The sequence below is a fragment of the Parasteatoda tepidariorum genome, chromosome 1 (assembly GCF_982258835.1).
Source record: "Parasteatoda tepidariorum strain Cologne lab strain chromosome 1, Ptep-v5.0, whole genome shotgun sequence".
Lineage (NCBI taxonomy): Eukaryota > Metazoa > Arthropoda > Arachnida > Araneae > Theridiidae > Parasteatoda > Parasteatoda tepidariorum.
In genome coordinates this window covers 136,480,412-136,498,683 of record NC_141755.1, presented here as the reverse complement: position 1 = coordinate 136,498,683, position 18,272 = coordinate 136,480,412, and the positions used below count along the sequence as shown (strand labels likewise).

General features: G+C 28.3%; 1 protein-coding gene across 3 annotated transcripts in view; it reads right to left on the bottom strand.

Moving 5' to 3' along the window:
• LOC147817056 (enoyl-CoA delta isomerase 2-like) overlaps nt 1-16,975 on the bottom strand; it is a 31,066-nt gene extending 14,091 nt beyond the window's left edge. The window contains exons 1-7 of one of the 3 annotated variants that reach the window (XM_087154300.1): nt 16,906-16,975; nt 15,336-15,438; nt 12,458-12,578; nt 9,329-9,452; nt 5,781-5,859; nt 5,651-5,701; nt 2,109-2,257 (exon numbers count right to left, since the gene is read on the bottom strand). In XM_087154300.1, coding sequence (XP_087010426.1) covers nt 2,109-2,113 — 5 coding nt within the window. In that variant the 5' untranslated portion in view covers nt 2,114-2,257; nt 5,651-5,701; nt 5,781-5,859; ... (2 more) ...; nt 15,336-15,438; nt 16,906-16,975. Of the gene's footprint in view, nt 1-2,108; nt 2,258-5,650; nt 5,702-5,780; nt 5,860-9,328; nt 9,453-12,439; nt 12,579-14,367; nt 14,528-15,335; nt 15,439-16,905 lie in introns of those variants that run through there. The other 2 variants (XM_087154302.1, XM_087154301.1) reach the window with 2 other exon arrangements.
• Between the last annotated feature and the right edge of the window lie 1,297 nt (nt 16,976-18,272).

The following is an 18,272-nucleotide window of genomic DNA, read 5'->3' as shown; positions in this document are numbered from 1 at the left end:
ACCTGGCACCTAAATACAAAATTTTTTTCTGAAGAAGATATGGATGTCATTGCTTTTGTGGTATCTAGTTCAACATCCATTAAATTTGAAATATATTTTATAAATAAACAAATCTAGTACTATCACAAAATTAGTACTAATAAAATTTAAGCTGACAATTCTTTAAGTAATGAAATCAGAATCACATTTTTTCTGAACTTTCACTCCCTTTTATATTTTTTTTTTAACAAATTAGACCAAGTAAATAGCTTTTAAGTATTGAATTTTTTTTTATTTGATTGCTTCGAAACTATTTGACTAATTCTGATTTCATTCTAAGTTTGTATTTTGGCCTATAAAATGGCATAATTTAAAATGAAGTTAAAATTTGAGTAGCCAATAATTATAAAACTTTTTCAGCAAATACTCAATCAAATAATAAAAAATAAGAAGTATAATTGATAGCAATTTGTTGCAGAGAGTAGTCTTCAGATAAATGAGTAGCAAACTTTTTTTTGAAAAAATTAAGGACTTCGAAAAATTAAGGACCTTAAAATAGGATGATTGTTTATCATCGAATATACCACCAGTGACAGTTCTTAAAAACATCAACAAATAAAAAACAATTTTATTATAACGCATGTACTGATATAATTGCATTAATTAACAGGGTTCGCCAAAGTAGGATCAGGTAATTTCTGCAAACCCGGGTTGTGTTTTCTTAAAAAAATATTTTCAGATTGTTAAATGTTAACAACATCTGTGAAACTAAACCATATTCCATTCTTAATCATTTCATTGAAATTGAATTGTAAAATTAAGGGCAGAAATCAAGATTCAAAATTTTTTTCATACATTTAAAAAAAGAGCAAATAAAGAAATTTGAGAAAAACATTGAAATAATTATTAACACAAGTTTCTATATTTCGCTGTTAGGCACGCATCACATATTCAGTTGTGGGCCAATCATGCTAAATATTAAGCTATGACAAAAAGTTTGTCTTTCTAAAATTTTCTTCCCTCAATGCATGGTCTCATTCCAGGTGATAAAAGAATGACTTTTTTAAAAAAAAAAATATTTTTGTAAGACTGAAAAATTGTTCCTATCAAGTAATAGTGATGCAGAAAAATTAAGGACTTTTAGAAACCTTGTACCAAAATTAAGTACAGGGTATCTGCTACACTTTAGATTTTCAAATTCATGACTTTTCATGACTAATTCCAAGAACTTTTCATGACTTAATGAAGCTACTATTTTCTCCGACAAAAACAGAATAATAAATTTAAAAAGTATTATAATAACATTAATTAAAATGATAGGTATAACCAAAACTGTTATATTCTGCATCTTCATATTTATTGATTTTAAATTTTAAAAAAAAACGGAGTAAAGAAAGAGTTGAAGCAATAAAATAGCTGAAAAAATAATAGCTGAGCAAATTTTTTTTCTTTTGCAGAATTATATTCTAAAGATACTTTTTGCACTCATCATAAAGGAAAGAAATACTCCTGATTTTTCTGTTTTCATTTCGGAATAAAAAAAATTTGCCAATGACTGGCTTGCTCAAACTAGAATTTTAAATTAATAAAATAAAAAATTATAATAATTCTGAAATCACAGAAGTTTAAAAGATACTTCGCTCCAGAAATTATGTTTTTCCTTTCATTTTTTGAAAGAACACCATAATATTTAAAGAACATGATAAAAACTTTTTATATTTTAATAAAATATGACTCTGGGGATTTTGTTACAAATTCGGATATTCGGAACACCATAAAATTGGGGGGGGGGGGGATTCCATTTTAAAAATAAAATTTTTCGGCGACCTAAATCCATGATTTTTTTTTTTTAAAAAAAAAATAGTTAAAATCATGACAAATTTTGCTAAATACCGAAATTCAGACTTTCCAGGTGCGCGGATAACCTGTAAGTACTTTTAAGGGCCCTTATTTTCTAAAATAAAAATTAAGCAGTTTTTAAGGACTTTTAAGGACCATGGGAACCCACCCATGAGTATTAGACTATTCTTTTTTTTCCCTTTGAAAAACACTTTTTACGCATGAATGAGATATTACAAGAGCTAATTAAATTGTATCAATGCTGCAAATAATAATAATAATAATATTACCTCATGAGTGAGGAATATAGATTTCCCTCTGGTGATTTTCAAAACAATCTGGATGTAATCATTATCACGGGTAACATTTATGGTTCGAAAATGACAGGTGAACACTCGGGGAGGAACTTTTACTTTTTTCTCAGCACGTCCTTCCTTTTCTAAAATAATAAACATTTAAAAAAAAAAAAATCTGTATAACATGTCATAGAATAAAATTACTAAAGTTAGAGAAAAATACTGAGTTGGCAAGGTTTAGGACAAAATGGATTAAACCACGGTTTAAACTGTCCTGTCTAAAATCTGCTTGCTCAAAACTTTTTTAACCCGAAAAAAATTCTTTTATTCAAATTATGTCGCAATTAAAAATAAGTATTGTTGAAAATAAAGTTACTTTTTGCACAGGAAAAATGAAGCTAAAGTTTTTGTTTTATTAAAAAAAGTTGATTATTATTTTTAATACTGTATTATTTATCCTTGTGCAAAAACATTATTTAACAGTATTAAAAGCATATTTAGTCATATTTAAAGGTATTCACTTTTGTTGTTCATTGAATTGTGGAGATTCACAAATTATAAATCTTTTCCTATTATATCATTCTAATTTAACAAGTTAAAGCAAATTGTGTAAAAAGTAACAAATATTTATTAATCTATACAATTATTATGTGTAAAATTGTTACGCATATAGAATTAAATTACCTTTTACCAATGTTCAAGGTTTTGGACACTTTAAGACAGTTATAGTCAGTTTAGGAGAGTAATATCCACGTGTCCTGTCCAAAATCCCAACACTGGAAAAATATTGCGGTACCTCAATATATTGTGCTTTATTCTATCCCACATTTAAGAACTTTTTTAAATCATAAAAATGTCTTACAATAGAGGATTCCTAAACCTTTCTAAGACGACCCCCCCCCACAGCAAGATTTAAAAATTTGTCATAATAAATTTTATAATATTAGGACAGATGCAAAATTTATGGAAGCCTATAGTAACTTTAATGTACTACATTTGTTAAATCCCTTTAGTAGTATAACTGTTATTAACCAATCAGTATTACACCCGCTTTTAGAAAAAGAACTAAAAGTGTTCTCTCTTCCAAAGAAGGAACTAAAGTCTTCTTTTTTCAAAAGGGCTATTTTTACACAACGACAACTTTATGTTCATGCTAACAGTATTCTTAAAAAGCACATGCAATATTATTACAGGGTAGAGTCCCTGAAATTGTGCCCCCATGTCTTTTAAAAATAGTAGCTTTTTCAATACAATAACAAACGTATGGAACCGGAGTGGGTGAAATTTGAAATGCAACAAAATTGGAAGCTGGTTCGTTTCCCCGTGATCACTGAAGATATTTGATTTAAGGAAGCCTCTCCTGATATCTTATATTATTTCGATCTACTTCCGTAGCTTGTACAATCTGTTCTTGAAATTTGACAAAGACTCACTAGTCTTTTGGGCACAGGTGTATTCAAGTACTCCGGTGACATATTTTCTAAGGGCATCGCTGGGAGACAGGCCAGGTTCGTTAATTCCATCTTAGAGTCAAACTAACCTCATCGCATTCACGCAACAAGGTGTAGGTAAAAACTATTGCTGATGAAAGTCCTCTCGTTGGTATAATGTGACAGTTTAGACAGAAAAGTACCAACTCAATAACTGTTCACGTTATCTGACTAGGCCTAAAATAATGTTTCATTGCAACTACTGTCGTTAAATTAAGTTATTTAATGTTGGCTGCATGTCATGGCTTATAAGCTTTAGTTGAAGAATAGATAACATAAATTAAATAACGTCATCTCAAAGATGGTTACAATGGGATTCAACCCCATTACCAATACACTACCCATTGTTTGATGGAATGGTGAGATTGTGTGTCCAGGGCTGCCCAAGCTGTTAAAGGACAATAAAACTAAGCAAGGTGCTTTAGTATGGCTGGGTCATGTAATGAGTAGGTATTGTAAATAATGGGTACAGAATAAAGCATAACTGAATGTTATAAATAAGTTTATAACATTTATATATAATAATGTTTTGAAAAGCGTTAAAATGAAGAAATTCGAAGTCAGTACCAGAAACTAGTGAACCCTACAAGAGGAAATAATTATAGGCCTAATAGGGGGCCCACAATGTCACCCTACAGGTTACAATGTATGTATATATGTAATAGCCCTAAAATGAAGAAATTCGTAGTCAATATTATGTATTACAATATTGTCCATAATACAAGGTGTTTAAAAAGTTCCGGACCCATTTTGATGTTTAATAATTCATAAAATAATAAAGATTGATTAAAATTAATAACAGAAATGGTTAGATAGACTCAAAAAGTTTCATGACCCTTGTCAATGAACTTCCATGTGTGCCCCTTCGTCGCACGGAGAATATCAAGTCGATAGTCAATTTCACGTCAGGTTAGCGGCAAGTATGTCGGCATCCACAGAAGCTATTGCGGTTGTAACTCTGGCTTTTAGGTCATCAATGTTCGACACGATCCTCCTGTAAACATAAAACCAGCGACGTTATATCAGGTGATCTGGGGGGCCAAGGAATTGGATCTCCTCGCCCAATCCATCTTACTGGAAATGGTCATTCAAAGAACTACGAACGATGATAACCCAATGAGGTGGTGCACCATCTTGTTGCAAAAAGACATATGGCTGAAGCTCTTCTAGTTGTGGAAATACAAAATTTTCCAACATGTCTAAGTATACGACTAATGAGGCCGTCTTTTCTGTAAAAAAGAAAGGCCCAATGACTCGGTCGTGCATTAGTCCACACCACACATTAACCTTTAGGGAGTCCCTTTGTGTCTCCTGGTATTCATGGGGGTTTTCAGATCCCATATGCGTACATTATGGCGATTAACAACGCCAGAAACATGAAAGGATGCTTCATCAGAGAACATTATGCACTTCAGAAAATCAGCACCATTTTCTATCCTTCCTACCATATCTGTTGTAAACCTCTAAAAAAGAAGGGGGCACACGTGGAAGTTCATTGAAAAGGGTGATGAAACTTTTTGAGTCTATATAACCATTTATGTTATTAATTTTAATCTATCTTTATTATTTTATGAGTTATTAAACATCAAAATGGGTCCGGTACTTTATAAACACCCTGTATTCAAATTGGACCACGTATTGTATTACCGTACTGTTTAGTTACCGAGAAAAAGTAACTAAAAACAAAATTCATCAAAAAAGACAATATTTTACAAGCAAATACACTACAGTAGAGAATAAAAGAAAGATAGTAAATATACAAGTACAAAGTAATAGCAATCATATGTGTTCACCTTTAAGACAAGTCTAAATATTTTTAGACGCAAAAATAACTAGTAATGCATATTTTTTCAAAACATATTTTACATTTTTGTTAAAAAAATATAATTGATATGTTTTAAAACTAAATAAATAACAATAAAAACCAAATTGAAGAGAATTTAATTGTTTCAAAGAATAATTTACTTAATATAGCTTAATTAGTAGATTGTATCACTACAAGGATTTAAAATTAAAAAATTAGAACATAAAATGATCATTAATTACCTAAAAAACGTTTTTTATTTTCATATTTCCTAATTCTTTCGTTAGTGCTACCTAAGATAAAAAAAGAAATTAAATCAAATTTTTTATCCATATTTTTTTTTCTTCAAATACAATATTAAAGTGTTAATACCAGTTTAAATCTTTCAATTGGAATTTTGAAAGATAAGGAACCAAGTCTACTTGTAGCTGTCTCATACTAAGAGAAGAACCTGAAAAGAATATATAAAAAGCTTAATTCATAAGCTGCAAAAAAATCCAAGTTGTCTAATAAAATACAAATTAAAAAGTTACCAATAATTCATAACCATAAATACCCATTTTAAAAACAAATAAATGTAAATTTTGAATATTTTAGCTGGATCTAGGAATCTAGCATAAAATTCACAAGTCTAAAAAAGTTAAAGCTTTCCAGAAAGATCAATGCTTCCTTATAATGAAAATTAACTCCAGAAATATTTTCTCTGAGAATTTCAAGATATAGTAAGAATATTTTAATAGATTTTGAGCATAATGAAACTTTATTAAAAAAAAATGATGTTATTTATGCCCATACAAATTTCATACCAACTATAATGTCCTGAAGATTTAGTAGCTTTTAAAATGAGCTTTGGTTCCTTTTGAATTGAGGCAGTATGACATAGTATCCGTTTTAGTAGTAGAAAAAATAAAACAATAATTTTTTTTCCAAGAAAAAAAAAACTATTTTCATAGAATTTAATGAATATTTTCAAGCAAGGAAGCATTGATTGTAATATTATGAAAAAAAAAAACAACAAAATGACTATTAACCTTCAACCACTCACATAAGTACAGTGAAGTTCAGATATTTTTAATTAAGAGGGACAGCCTTTCAGGGATGAGAGTAGTCAGAAAGTAAAAAAGAGGAAATAAAATATTAAAATATATATATATATAAACAAAAATTTGACAAAAAAAAGTGCGATTTTTAAACTTGTGACCATGTGATTATAAATCCTGATATGAGGCTTTTAAATCACGTAAATATAAAACCCTACATCTAATTTAAAAAATGCGAAGATACAAATCATGATGCGTAATTTTTAGATCACGATGCATAATTTCTAAATCGCGCGATATTACAACCGCAAAAACGAATCACGACATTGGATTTTAAGCTCGCGTGAATACGAATTGCTACATAGGGTTTTAAAAGCTCGTAAATACAAATCGCGATATTGGTTTCTTAAATCTCGTAAATAAGAATCGCAATGTAACAATAAGAATCGCAACGTTCAACTTTTAAATCTGGTAAATACGAAAATCGATGTTTGATAATAAAATAGAGATTTAAAAAATTCATAAATACAAAACACGATATTGGATTTTTAAATCTCGTAAGTAAGAATCATAATGTACGATATTTAAATAGCGCAAATAAGAATCGCAATGCGCAACTTTTAAATCGGGTAAATACGAAAATCGATGATTGATATTAAAATCGCGTGAATAAAAATCGGGATATTTGTTGAGTCTGGACTTGGGATTTCTAAAAGGGTTGTTTGTATTGTTTTTGCTAAGACATAATAAATGAAAATTTACAAGATTAATTGAATGAGCAAATAAATATTTTCACCGCAAATCCACCTCTATTTTTTTTCTCTTTTTTTGTTTGTTTTCACGCCAGAATACAAGAAGCAGCGACGTCTGAATTACGAAAATACGAGCTATCCCGCCGACGGATAAAAAATACGGAAAAAAAAATGCGAAACTTTTAGAGAATTGGAGTTTTTGATATAAAGGCTGAAATTCCCAGAGACAAAAAAAATCTGATCCCTGTATAAAGGTCAACCAGTTTTATCCCAAGGAAATGATTTTTAGAGAAACTTCAGAGAGAGGAATAAGGACTTCAATCATTTCGCTCCGCGGAAAATTAAATTCCTCATAAAATATTTAAACTTGTGCAAAAAAAAAAAAAAACTGCGGAAATTAGCGGGAAAAATGGAAAAATCTGAAAAAAAGCGGAAATCCGCGAATCCGCGGAAGAATCTCATCCTTGCAGAAAGTAAAAAAGAGGAAATCCTAGAATATATATATATACGAAAATTTGACAAAAAAGTGCGATTTTTAAACTTGTAAACTATGTGATTATAAATCCCGATATGAGGTTTTTAAATCACGTGAATATGAAACTCTACATCGAATTTAAAAAATTCGAAAATACAAATCATGATGCGTAATTTTTAGATCACGATGCATAATTTTAAAATCGCGCGTTATTACAACCGCAAAAACGAATCACGACATTGGATTTTAAGCTCGCGTAGCTACATAAGGTTTTAAAAGCCCGTAAATACAAATCGCGGTATTGGTTTTTTAAATCTCGTAAATAAGAATCGCAATGTACAATATTTAAATCGCCTGAATACGAATCGCTGGAATCGCTTGAATATTGGTTTTAAATCAGGTAAATACGAAAATCGATGTTTGATAATAAAATCGCAATTTTAAAAGTGCATAAATACAAAACACGATATTGGATTTTTAAATCTCGTAAATACGAGTCATAATGTACGATATTTAAAAAGCGTAAATAAGAACTGCAACGCGCAACTTTTAAATCAGGTACATACGAAAATCGATGATTGATATTAAAATCGCGTGAATAAAAATCGAAATATTTGCGGAGTCTGGACTTGGGATTTCTAAAAGGCTTGTTTGTATTGTTTTTTGTTTAGACTTAATAAATAAAAATTTACAAGATTAATTGAATGAGCAAATAAATATTTTCACCGCAAATCCACCTCTACTTTTTTTTTCTCTTTTTTTGTTTGCTTTCATTCCAGAATACAAGAAGCAGTGACGTCTGAATTACGAAAATACGAGCTATCCCGCCGACGGATAAAAAATACGGAAAATCTTATTTTCTGTGCATGAAATCGGAGAAAATAGCTAATATAAGTAAAAATGCGGAAGGGTTAGCAGCTAGGACGTAGTTTGAATTTTCTGTTTTTCTTTGAAAATCGTAAATAAATATAATTATTTTACTTCAACGACTGAATTTTCACAAAAAAGCGGGATATTTATTAAAAAAAAAAAAAAAACGAAACTTTTAGAGAATCGGAGTTTTTGATAAAAAGGTTGAAATTCGAGAGACAAAAGGGAAAAAAATCTCATTCCTGTATAAAGGTCAACCAGTTTTATCCCAAGGAATTGATTTTTAGAGAAATTTCAGAGGGAGGAATGAGAACTTCAATAATTTCGATCCGCGGAAAATTAAATTCCTCATAAAATATTTTAACTTGTGCAAAAAAATATTTCAGCGGAAATTAGCGGGAAAAATGGAAAAATCTGAAAAAAAGCGGAAATCCGCGAATCCGCGGAAGAATCTCATCCCTGGCCTTTGGAAGCACTTTGGGTTTATAATTTTTCATTCCTGGAAGGAAAAAAAAAAAGGGGGGGGGGTATCTATCAAAATAAAGTTTCGCCTCTAATGTAGAGAGATTTTTGCAACTGCCTTTGCTACAGAGATTTATCTACAGATTATTTATATCTACAGATTATTTATATCTATTTATTTATATCTATAGAGATTTTTGCAATCGCCTTTGCTGGAAGGTAAAACAATAATAATAACAAATAAATTAATAAAACACAAAAAAATGAAAGCAGATGTAAAATTACATAATATTAATTTTGGCAAAGAATCTTCATTTATACCTTAGAAAAACTTTCATAAAACTGAGGTTTGTGCAGTCCTCTTCACCTCTGATTATTCACAGAGAATAAATTGAACATCAGACCTCTAGATGCCAAAGACACCATCATTCATTGTGTCACGACTCTGAAACAAATATATATAAATAATCCAACAGTAATGGAAGAGTTTTTAGTTTTTTCACTTTCAATTTTTGGAATTTTTTTAAAATTTCTCGAGAAATACTTAGAGCATTATTTAGTAACTTCATTTTTTTTAGTTCATTAAATTTTTCATACTTAGCAATAAAATTTAAAGCTTTCAGAAGTTTGAGACACCAACAATAAATCACAAAAAGAAAAATAGTATTTTTGATCACCCTATGCCAGGAAATCAGTTAAGAAGCTTTTAATTTGTATTGATTATTTTGGTTATCACTATTTATATTATGCTAAATATTTATGGAGATTATAAAAAACTTTTTTCTTTGTCCCATGTTTTTTTGCTGTAACTTTAAAAATATTCTACTAAAGTAAACAAAATTTTTAGAGATATTTCAGAATATTTACAAAACTATTGATTTAATATTTTAAAAAACTTCCATAAAAACTGCTTAAGATATGAGTATTTAAAGTAGTTCTTTAATACTGCGCATGCAGAGAAAATTTTTTCAGAATTTTGTAGTGAATTGTATTTGGCAACTAATGAAAATATTCTGATTTGAATATCTTAAAAATTTAAAAAGTTTCAGGCAATTTTCTAAGTAGTTTTTGTACAAAAGTAAGCTCAAAACGATAAGGGTTCTTCTACAAGTTTCATTTTGTATTATGAAACAAGATTTATTAAAAATGTCACCGGCAAAAACAGATACGGCTTGAAAATTAAATTTGTGAAAAATCCTAATCATTTTGTGATTTTTTTAAAAAAGTACAAAAATTATTTAGAAAATTGGTTGAAACGTTTTAAATTTTTAAGTTTCAATTATTTAAATTTTTTTTTATCTCTTTTCCTTAGTAGCTAAATACAATTCCTTACAAAATTACAGTATAAAAAAATAACTTTATAAAGTCATATTTTATGCAGTTTTTGTCAAACTTATTTCAAATTTTAAAACTATAATTTTGTAATAAATTTTAAACTGTTCCAAAAAATTTGCTTAATTTTATATAATAATCTTAAAGCTAATAACGTAAAACAAAAACATATATTTTTTATAAAATTGTCCATATTTCCAGAAATATTTAAGCTAAGTTTAGGAAATTTTGTGTTGCTTTCTCAAAGTAAGATATCAATCAAAGTAATTGATACAAGTTACAAGCTTAGTTCATAGGATGTTTAAAAATACTTGTTTTCTTTTGTAATTTATTGTCAGTCCCTCAAATCTCTGAAAGCATTAACCTTTATTGCTAAGTAGGAAAAATCGCACAAACTAAACACCTCTAAAGTTAATAAATAGTTTTCTGAGCATTTATTGAGAAATTTTAAAATATGTCAAAAACTGAAAGTGTCTCTACCATTATTTTAGGGTAGTGTGTATATATTAACAAACTAAATCTGATTACTTTTTTAAATGTAGGAAAATATTTAAAAAAAAAAAAGGATTTTATTTATTTTCACATTGAGGTTAATAAAAACATTTACAACAGGAGATGCCTAATTATAACAAAACATCAGTTATCTTGATTAATATTATATGACATACTCTGTAATTGTCATGTTGAAAGATTTCATTGAAAACCAATTTAATCTTTATTATGGTTTTCTATAATCAGCTATATCACTGATTCATAAATTCATGTCAAAATGAAATGCATTGTGGATAATGTAAATACAAATAACAATGAATTCCTAAATTTGCTAGAATAAAAATCATAATGTGCAATTTGAAAACAATGTGAATGCAAAGCACATAGTATAATTCATAAATTGAAGGAATAAGACTAACTCTGATTATTAGTAACTTACATGAGCAGATGAGTTATTTTTAAATATACAGAGAAATTACAAAGAAGATAGAGTGATAGAAATAAAATGAGTTTCCTTCTGTTATCAGCTGACATGTGACTAATGCAATGTTATGGTAATGGGAGGTCAGAATAAAAAATCCATCTATTTTATAAGTTAAAAATCTCTCTACATTTAAATAAATATAAATTATTTATGGAAAAAAGGAATTTTCAGCTAACTTTTCAAAATTACATAAATGAGTCTAATTGAAAAACCCTCCCCCCCCCAAAAAAAAAAGAATTGAATAAATAAAGTAAATATTAAGATTAGTTGTTCGTTAAATATTTTGAAATTTTTTTAAAAAAAAGGCAAAGATTATTTAGTCTTCAGACAAAAGAGTACACACATGGCTGAAAGAAATTAGAATTTTTATGTGATTAGCTTTATGATAAGTTCTGATTATGATTATGATTTGATATGACATGATTTTTTATGATCAAGATAAGTTTTTCTTTAGAAAATAACGATTAAATTAAAATTTAATAACTCTAAGACCAATATAATGTTTTTTAAAAAGAAGAAAAATGTAATGCATATCATCAGATGAATGAATATGGGACTTTAAGAACTCCTTATTATACTGCTCAGAGATTTTCCTTAACTAAATTAAATAACGCAGGAAAAAAAATTCAATAGAAACAAGTGATTCTAAAATTAGGGAGTGGAGTACTGCAAATAAATCAAATGTCACATGACTTTCAGTAGCAGATTTTTTCTAACCGGAAACATATTGAATAAGAAACAAGAATTTGTCAAGAAAATTTCTACGAAATGGTTTCTTTAATGAACATATAACATTAAAAAAACACCTCAAAAAACTATTGAAATTCTTACATTACTTTCTAAATGAGTAAAGTTAAAATTGAGTAGAGCGTTAGTAATTGTTAATTGAGTAGTAATTGTTAAAGCAAAAATTGAGTAGAAGAAAGTTTGGAAAAGCTAATGGGCACACCATTGAAATTTAAGCAAATGTAACTATAAAAACAGAGTGATTGGCTTTCAGAAGAGAATTATTTTGGGGGTTATTGTTCTCAAACATTTGTGAACTGAAAGATACATAAGAGCTTTGTTCACTATTTCTCAAAATTTTTAATCATATTATTAGCAGTTTCAAAAAAGATACATACAATCCATGGAGCACTCACATAATCAGCATCACTTAACCAAAGTGCACATTCAAAGTTAGCTTCAATGTTATCAACAAAGGGAATTCTCTTTCAAAAACAAAGTAAGAGATTTTGCAGAAATTGATGTCGTATAAAACACCTAAAAATATACAATACAAGATTATAAAACACCAGTAAATGAATTAAGGCTATAATTATTAAATACAGTCATTACTGCGACCAATACATCTATTTCATAGACACAATGTTATTTTAACGCGGGTTAGAAAATCTGAATTAAACTGTTGATTCCAATATAATATGAAATTTTTGTTTAATTTTTTATAAGAAAATCACATCAAATACAGGTGTTAAAAATTTTTGCTCTTTTAAACATTTGGTTTTAAAATAATGAAAATATGAAAGCACTCAGTAGTAGTAAAAATCATAATATTTTCAAAAACAAAAATATCAGATGTTTTCATATATATATGCAACATTTTGGTATATTTTCAATATGAAAGTTAAACTTACTTTTGATAAATGTTGAATTATTCATTCCAATATAACATGGAATTTTTGTTTAATTTTTTGTAAGAAAACCACGTTAAAAACTGGAGTTAAATATTTTTGCTTTTTCAAAGGAAAATTTTTTTCATAGGCAAAAATTCAATGGATAGCAAAAGTTTCATGGAAGTCCACCTATTCTTTTGACATTAGTGCAAATGAACATAGAGCATATTGAATTCCACATGAAAGTACGAAAGAACCATCATTTCTTAAATTAGACGTTGTGGCATAACTACCACTATAAATATTAAATACAAATTCACTATTATATAAGACATGTTAACTTGACTCTATCATGAGGTAACTTTTGATGGATGGCGGTTGACATAGTCTATAAATAAATCCCACATTGGTGACGCGATTCTATTTTGAGGTACCTTTTGATAGATGAAGGTTACCAATAGTCGATAATTAATCCCCCTCAATGGTGAGAAGATGGACGGTCCACATTAAAACAGTTGATTTGCTTAATATAAACTGCTCAAAGAAAAAAAAAGAAGAAAAATAGATCCGGTGAAGTAAATAAAGTCTCCAGGTAATAATCAATGTAGGAAAAAAATATAATGAGCAAAAATGTTATAAATAAATAAACAGCATGAATCAACTAGTGAAATTCATTCATCGAATTCTATCACAGAAAAAACTCTGGAAGGGGAGTAATGTGGCGTAACTACCACTATAAATATTAAATACCAATTCACTATTATATAAGACATGTTAACTGGACTCTATCATGAGGTACCTTTTGACAGATGACAGTTGACATAGTCTATAAATAAATCCCACAATGTATTCTATGGTAAAAAGGATAGTGGAATTTAAGTTACTCTTCATTATTAAAAATATGTAATGCATTCTTGTGCAGTCTTCTGTGTGTGATACATTAATAACATTAGTACATTTCTTTCATGAATCATATTTTTCAAGTTTAAAAATTGTACTCAATCGTTTTAAAAAGTGTTGTAATAAATAATTTATTTTGGAGATAAATCATGTATTCTTTTTTACTTTATTTTTGCTCAGATTTAAGAGTTTTCTGGACATACGTTATTTAGCGGAAATATATTATAATCAGCATAACGTCATTTGCTTAGAAGATAAATTAAAAATTTAGAAAGGAGTAGATAGAAGAATAAAATTTTTGTCAAAATAAGTTCTGCATTTATGAGTAAATATATACAGTAATTCTATACATCTACAATGCAGCGACTTCTTGCTCAGAAGTGCAATTTAATTTAGACCATGTGGACGGGTCGCCATTTTGAGGGTCAATTTTATAGTTAAGTACAGTATATTATAAGTTAAATATATTCGACTTTAAGCAGCAGATTAGAATCAAAAGCTCAAAAATTTGTGAGTCAAAAAATCAGAATGGGTACCTGTTGGGAGGGAAAAAGCTTACAGATAGAGTATAATACATTGTCTAAAACAAATCTCACACAACAAATGCATTGTATGACACAAAAGATGACATCACATGGGAAAATGGTAACACTAGTACCAATTCGAAATCAAATGTAACAGTGGGAGGTGACAAATCATTTTCATAATACAATAATGACAGTTTGAGCATTTAAATTCTCATATATGCATTAAAAAATTTAATGCTGGTAAAACAAATGAATTATTCACTTCTTATTAGTTCTCATTGTAAATTGTTTAAAAAATTCCATGTTGTTGTCGCTGTTGGCCATTAAGGCACTCAGTGATGTGATTGCTCTTGTTTTTCAGTGGGCCATCCATGGTCAAGAATTCGACTTCTGTCACACCTGTTTATAAGGCGAATCCATTCATACAACCTTCCATTTATCCACATATCGTAATTTTGACCAGAACCAGAGAATGATCAATCTCCTTTCCAAAACCCCCAGAGGTATAATTTGTTGTTGGGACATGGAAGACTTTGTGACCTGGCAGATTTAATGAGCACCAGTCACCATTTACAATACAGAGAGTCTTCGGCAGGCTGGATTCGGACTCCCATTCTCACGAAATTGAGTGCAGTGCCATACCAACCAGGCTATCCTGGTTTCAATTCCTGAAGTCCATGTCTGATATCAATAAAACCTTTTACACTATTTTTTGTGTGAAACAAAACGTGTTAAGAATTTGGAGTGTGGCTTAGACTTGAAAGCAGTTTAGATTTGAATTGAGTATTTATTTCTGAATTGTTTATTTCAGGATTATAAATGAAAGGATTCTTCTCAAACATTTTTAGACAAGTAGGAAGTACGTGGTGATTTGACTTATTTGAAGCATCACCTAAATAAAACAAACAACATCATCTAAATTATTTAGCAAGGGCCAAAATCAATATTGAATCCCATAGGAAATAAACGAAACTTACGCTTTGGGTAACGAATTTCTCCCACTGCATGAAACAGAGAGGAATCCCATTTACTCCCATCTTAAGAGGAAGAAACCCTCTCTTGCTAAGGGCTTTTTAAAGTCTAAAAAAATATTGATAATTTTAAAACAGGAAAAGAAAATTAACAGCAAAATGAAACTGATAATCCACACAAGATTTTTATGGGTGGAGTGCAAACAGTTGCAGTTAGAGACATCAAATTTAATGTGAAAATAAATATTGAAACTCGTAAAAGTAAGAGAAAGAAAAATTTTCGAACATTAATTAATTTTTCATGACACAATATGTTACGATTGTTTTCTGATATGTGCAGTATTTTTACAAATTAAGACATTCTATTACCTAAATTGTACGAAATAAAGTGTTAAACATCCTAAAGGTCATGTTTTTTTTTCTCATCATGAAGTTCACACAATTTATTACACAAAGCATCTCATTTTCCTCAGGTCGATTTTTGGCAAAATAATTTGAAAAATCTACCTTTTTTTAAAATGTTTTAAATTGCGACATACAAGAATCTACAACAGCCATGAAATTCACATAAGAATAATATTTGCACTCTGATTTAAAACAGAAATGCTAAAAAATATTATGTGGCTTTTTAAACGTCAGAAAAAAATATAACTTTAATTTCAAAAGCTTAATGAACGAAGAAAGACAAATTCTCTATCCACTTTTTCTGTTAACATTTAATTTCTTTAATTAAAAGTCAACTGTAATATTGTTCAGCCATTTTTGCATTCCTTTTAACTTTATTTATATTTTCTTTTTTTTCCATCTGGATATTTTTGTACACAAGTTATTGAATAAATTTCGTAATTTTACTTTCTCACTTTTAAATGGAAATTTTTTTCTTTCTCTTTTATTTTAAAAACTAAGTAATTTAGAGAATTTTCTTTTATCTAGTATTTTTTATGCTTTAAATATAGTTAATTTCAACTTAAGATTTTTCACATATTTCTTCTTCTTTTTGTTTTAGATAACATATCGCTAAGAGCTTCTGAAATGTTTTAGTCATTATGTAATAAGTATATCATAGCATTTCTGCATAGGCATGAAGTTTAAAAAGTTATCTTTTGCATTTTACAAACAAACAATATTCATATCCCACTATACTCTCTTACATTTGTATTGCACTAGCTAAGTTTTTGTGCTAACTGAAAAAAAAAAAACTCTTAGAAATATAAAAACCTTTAAGGGAATAAATTTAAAGTTTCTTTATTTTGATATGATAGACTTTACTAATGTTTCTAAGTGATTTCTAAAAATTGCAACAAAAATAAAAGTCAACTCCAAGATAACCCTATCAATTCCATAGTGTTTTTGTTGCACACAAAATGAGAATCACATGTTTATTAAAATGTGAATCATTATCTAAATAATGTATAAGACATGCATAGAATTTATGGCATTCTGTATACATTCAACAATATTTTCAATTTCAGACTTGCTTAGTATTTTGTAGCTGGAATGCACCTAAAATTTAAAAGAAATGAAACATATTCATTTGTCTCCTTCAATGAGATCTGAAGTATAAAAGACCCCTTACCTTTGGTGAATTATTAATTTTTGTAAGCACTTTTATCATTAAGGTAGGGGCAATTGCATCAAAACTAAAAAAAAGTAAAAAAGTATTTCAAAAACAGATTATTAATAACAAGAAAAACACAAAGCTTAACAACAAAATCTTTTGAATTAACATTTTCCAATTACACAAAATAAATTAAATACTTATATAAAATAAGTATTAACAAAATAAACAGTGAATCATTTTACTAAAACTTTTTCTTTTGTACTTATTATATTTTGTACTTATTGTACTTATTAGTATTAATTTAGAAAAAGCCCACTTTCATCAAATAGGGAAGCAATCATTCGATGCTAGTAGACACTATCTTCTAATTTTTAAATGTATATTTGTGTAATTATGAATATGCTCAGGGTTTAAAAAATAAATTTAAAAAAATAAATAAACAAAAAAATATCTACTAGTTGACGTTTACGAAGCTTAATTCAGCACAATTTTAAGATGCACATACAGCTTAATTCTACACAGGTATGTAATATTAATAAAATTATGCATGAATTTATAATTAAATAAAAAAAGTAACATTTAGATATCGGTACTATATTGAAAATTAAAACTTTATAGTTCAATATAAAATTGTTCCGATGTTGCAACTTAAAGTTAAATTAGTCTCTTTAGCATCCTATACTTGAAGCACTAAAAACTTTCCCTCACAAAATTACAGATTTAAGTTTACATTATAAAGAGAGAAAGTTAGTTTTATGAAAGCTAGAAAAAAATTCCTCTTTATTCATTTCTTGGAAAGATGTGTTGTTTATGAAGGAACAAAATTTTCAGCATTTATTTAATTTTGATGATGATTTAATTCCATAAAAACAATACACTATTTCCATACAAGAATACAGTCGTTTCAATCAAATTGTTTTGGTTTTTTATTAATTCCTTCTAAAATTACGCAAAAAGTAGAAAAAATTATTGTAGATTAGTTGCAAACAATAAAATTTCCTAGCTCTAGAAAATTTGGTTTTAAGCAGATTATTACAGATATTCTCAAAAGCCATACTTTTTTTCCCCTTCAGATTTATGATTTTTGATTTATGCAGATTTTTTTTTGTGGGTTAACCTAGAATACCACCCACGTTTAGCCTGTCAGCAGCACAGCTTGGATTGAACAAATCCAAAGCTAGAAAATATATTGCAATTTAAATATGAAATTTGTAGTAAAACACAGAACAAGAAGTAGAATAATTCATGAAAGAAGTTTTTTTACAACAAAAAAACTTTTACAATTGCATTTTTAAAAAAAAAAAAAAAAAATTTTTGTAAAATTAAGAAATTGCAAAAATAACAAAACATTTCTTAACAATAATCTATAGCAAATGCTGTTG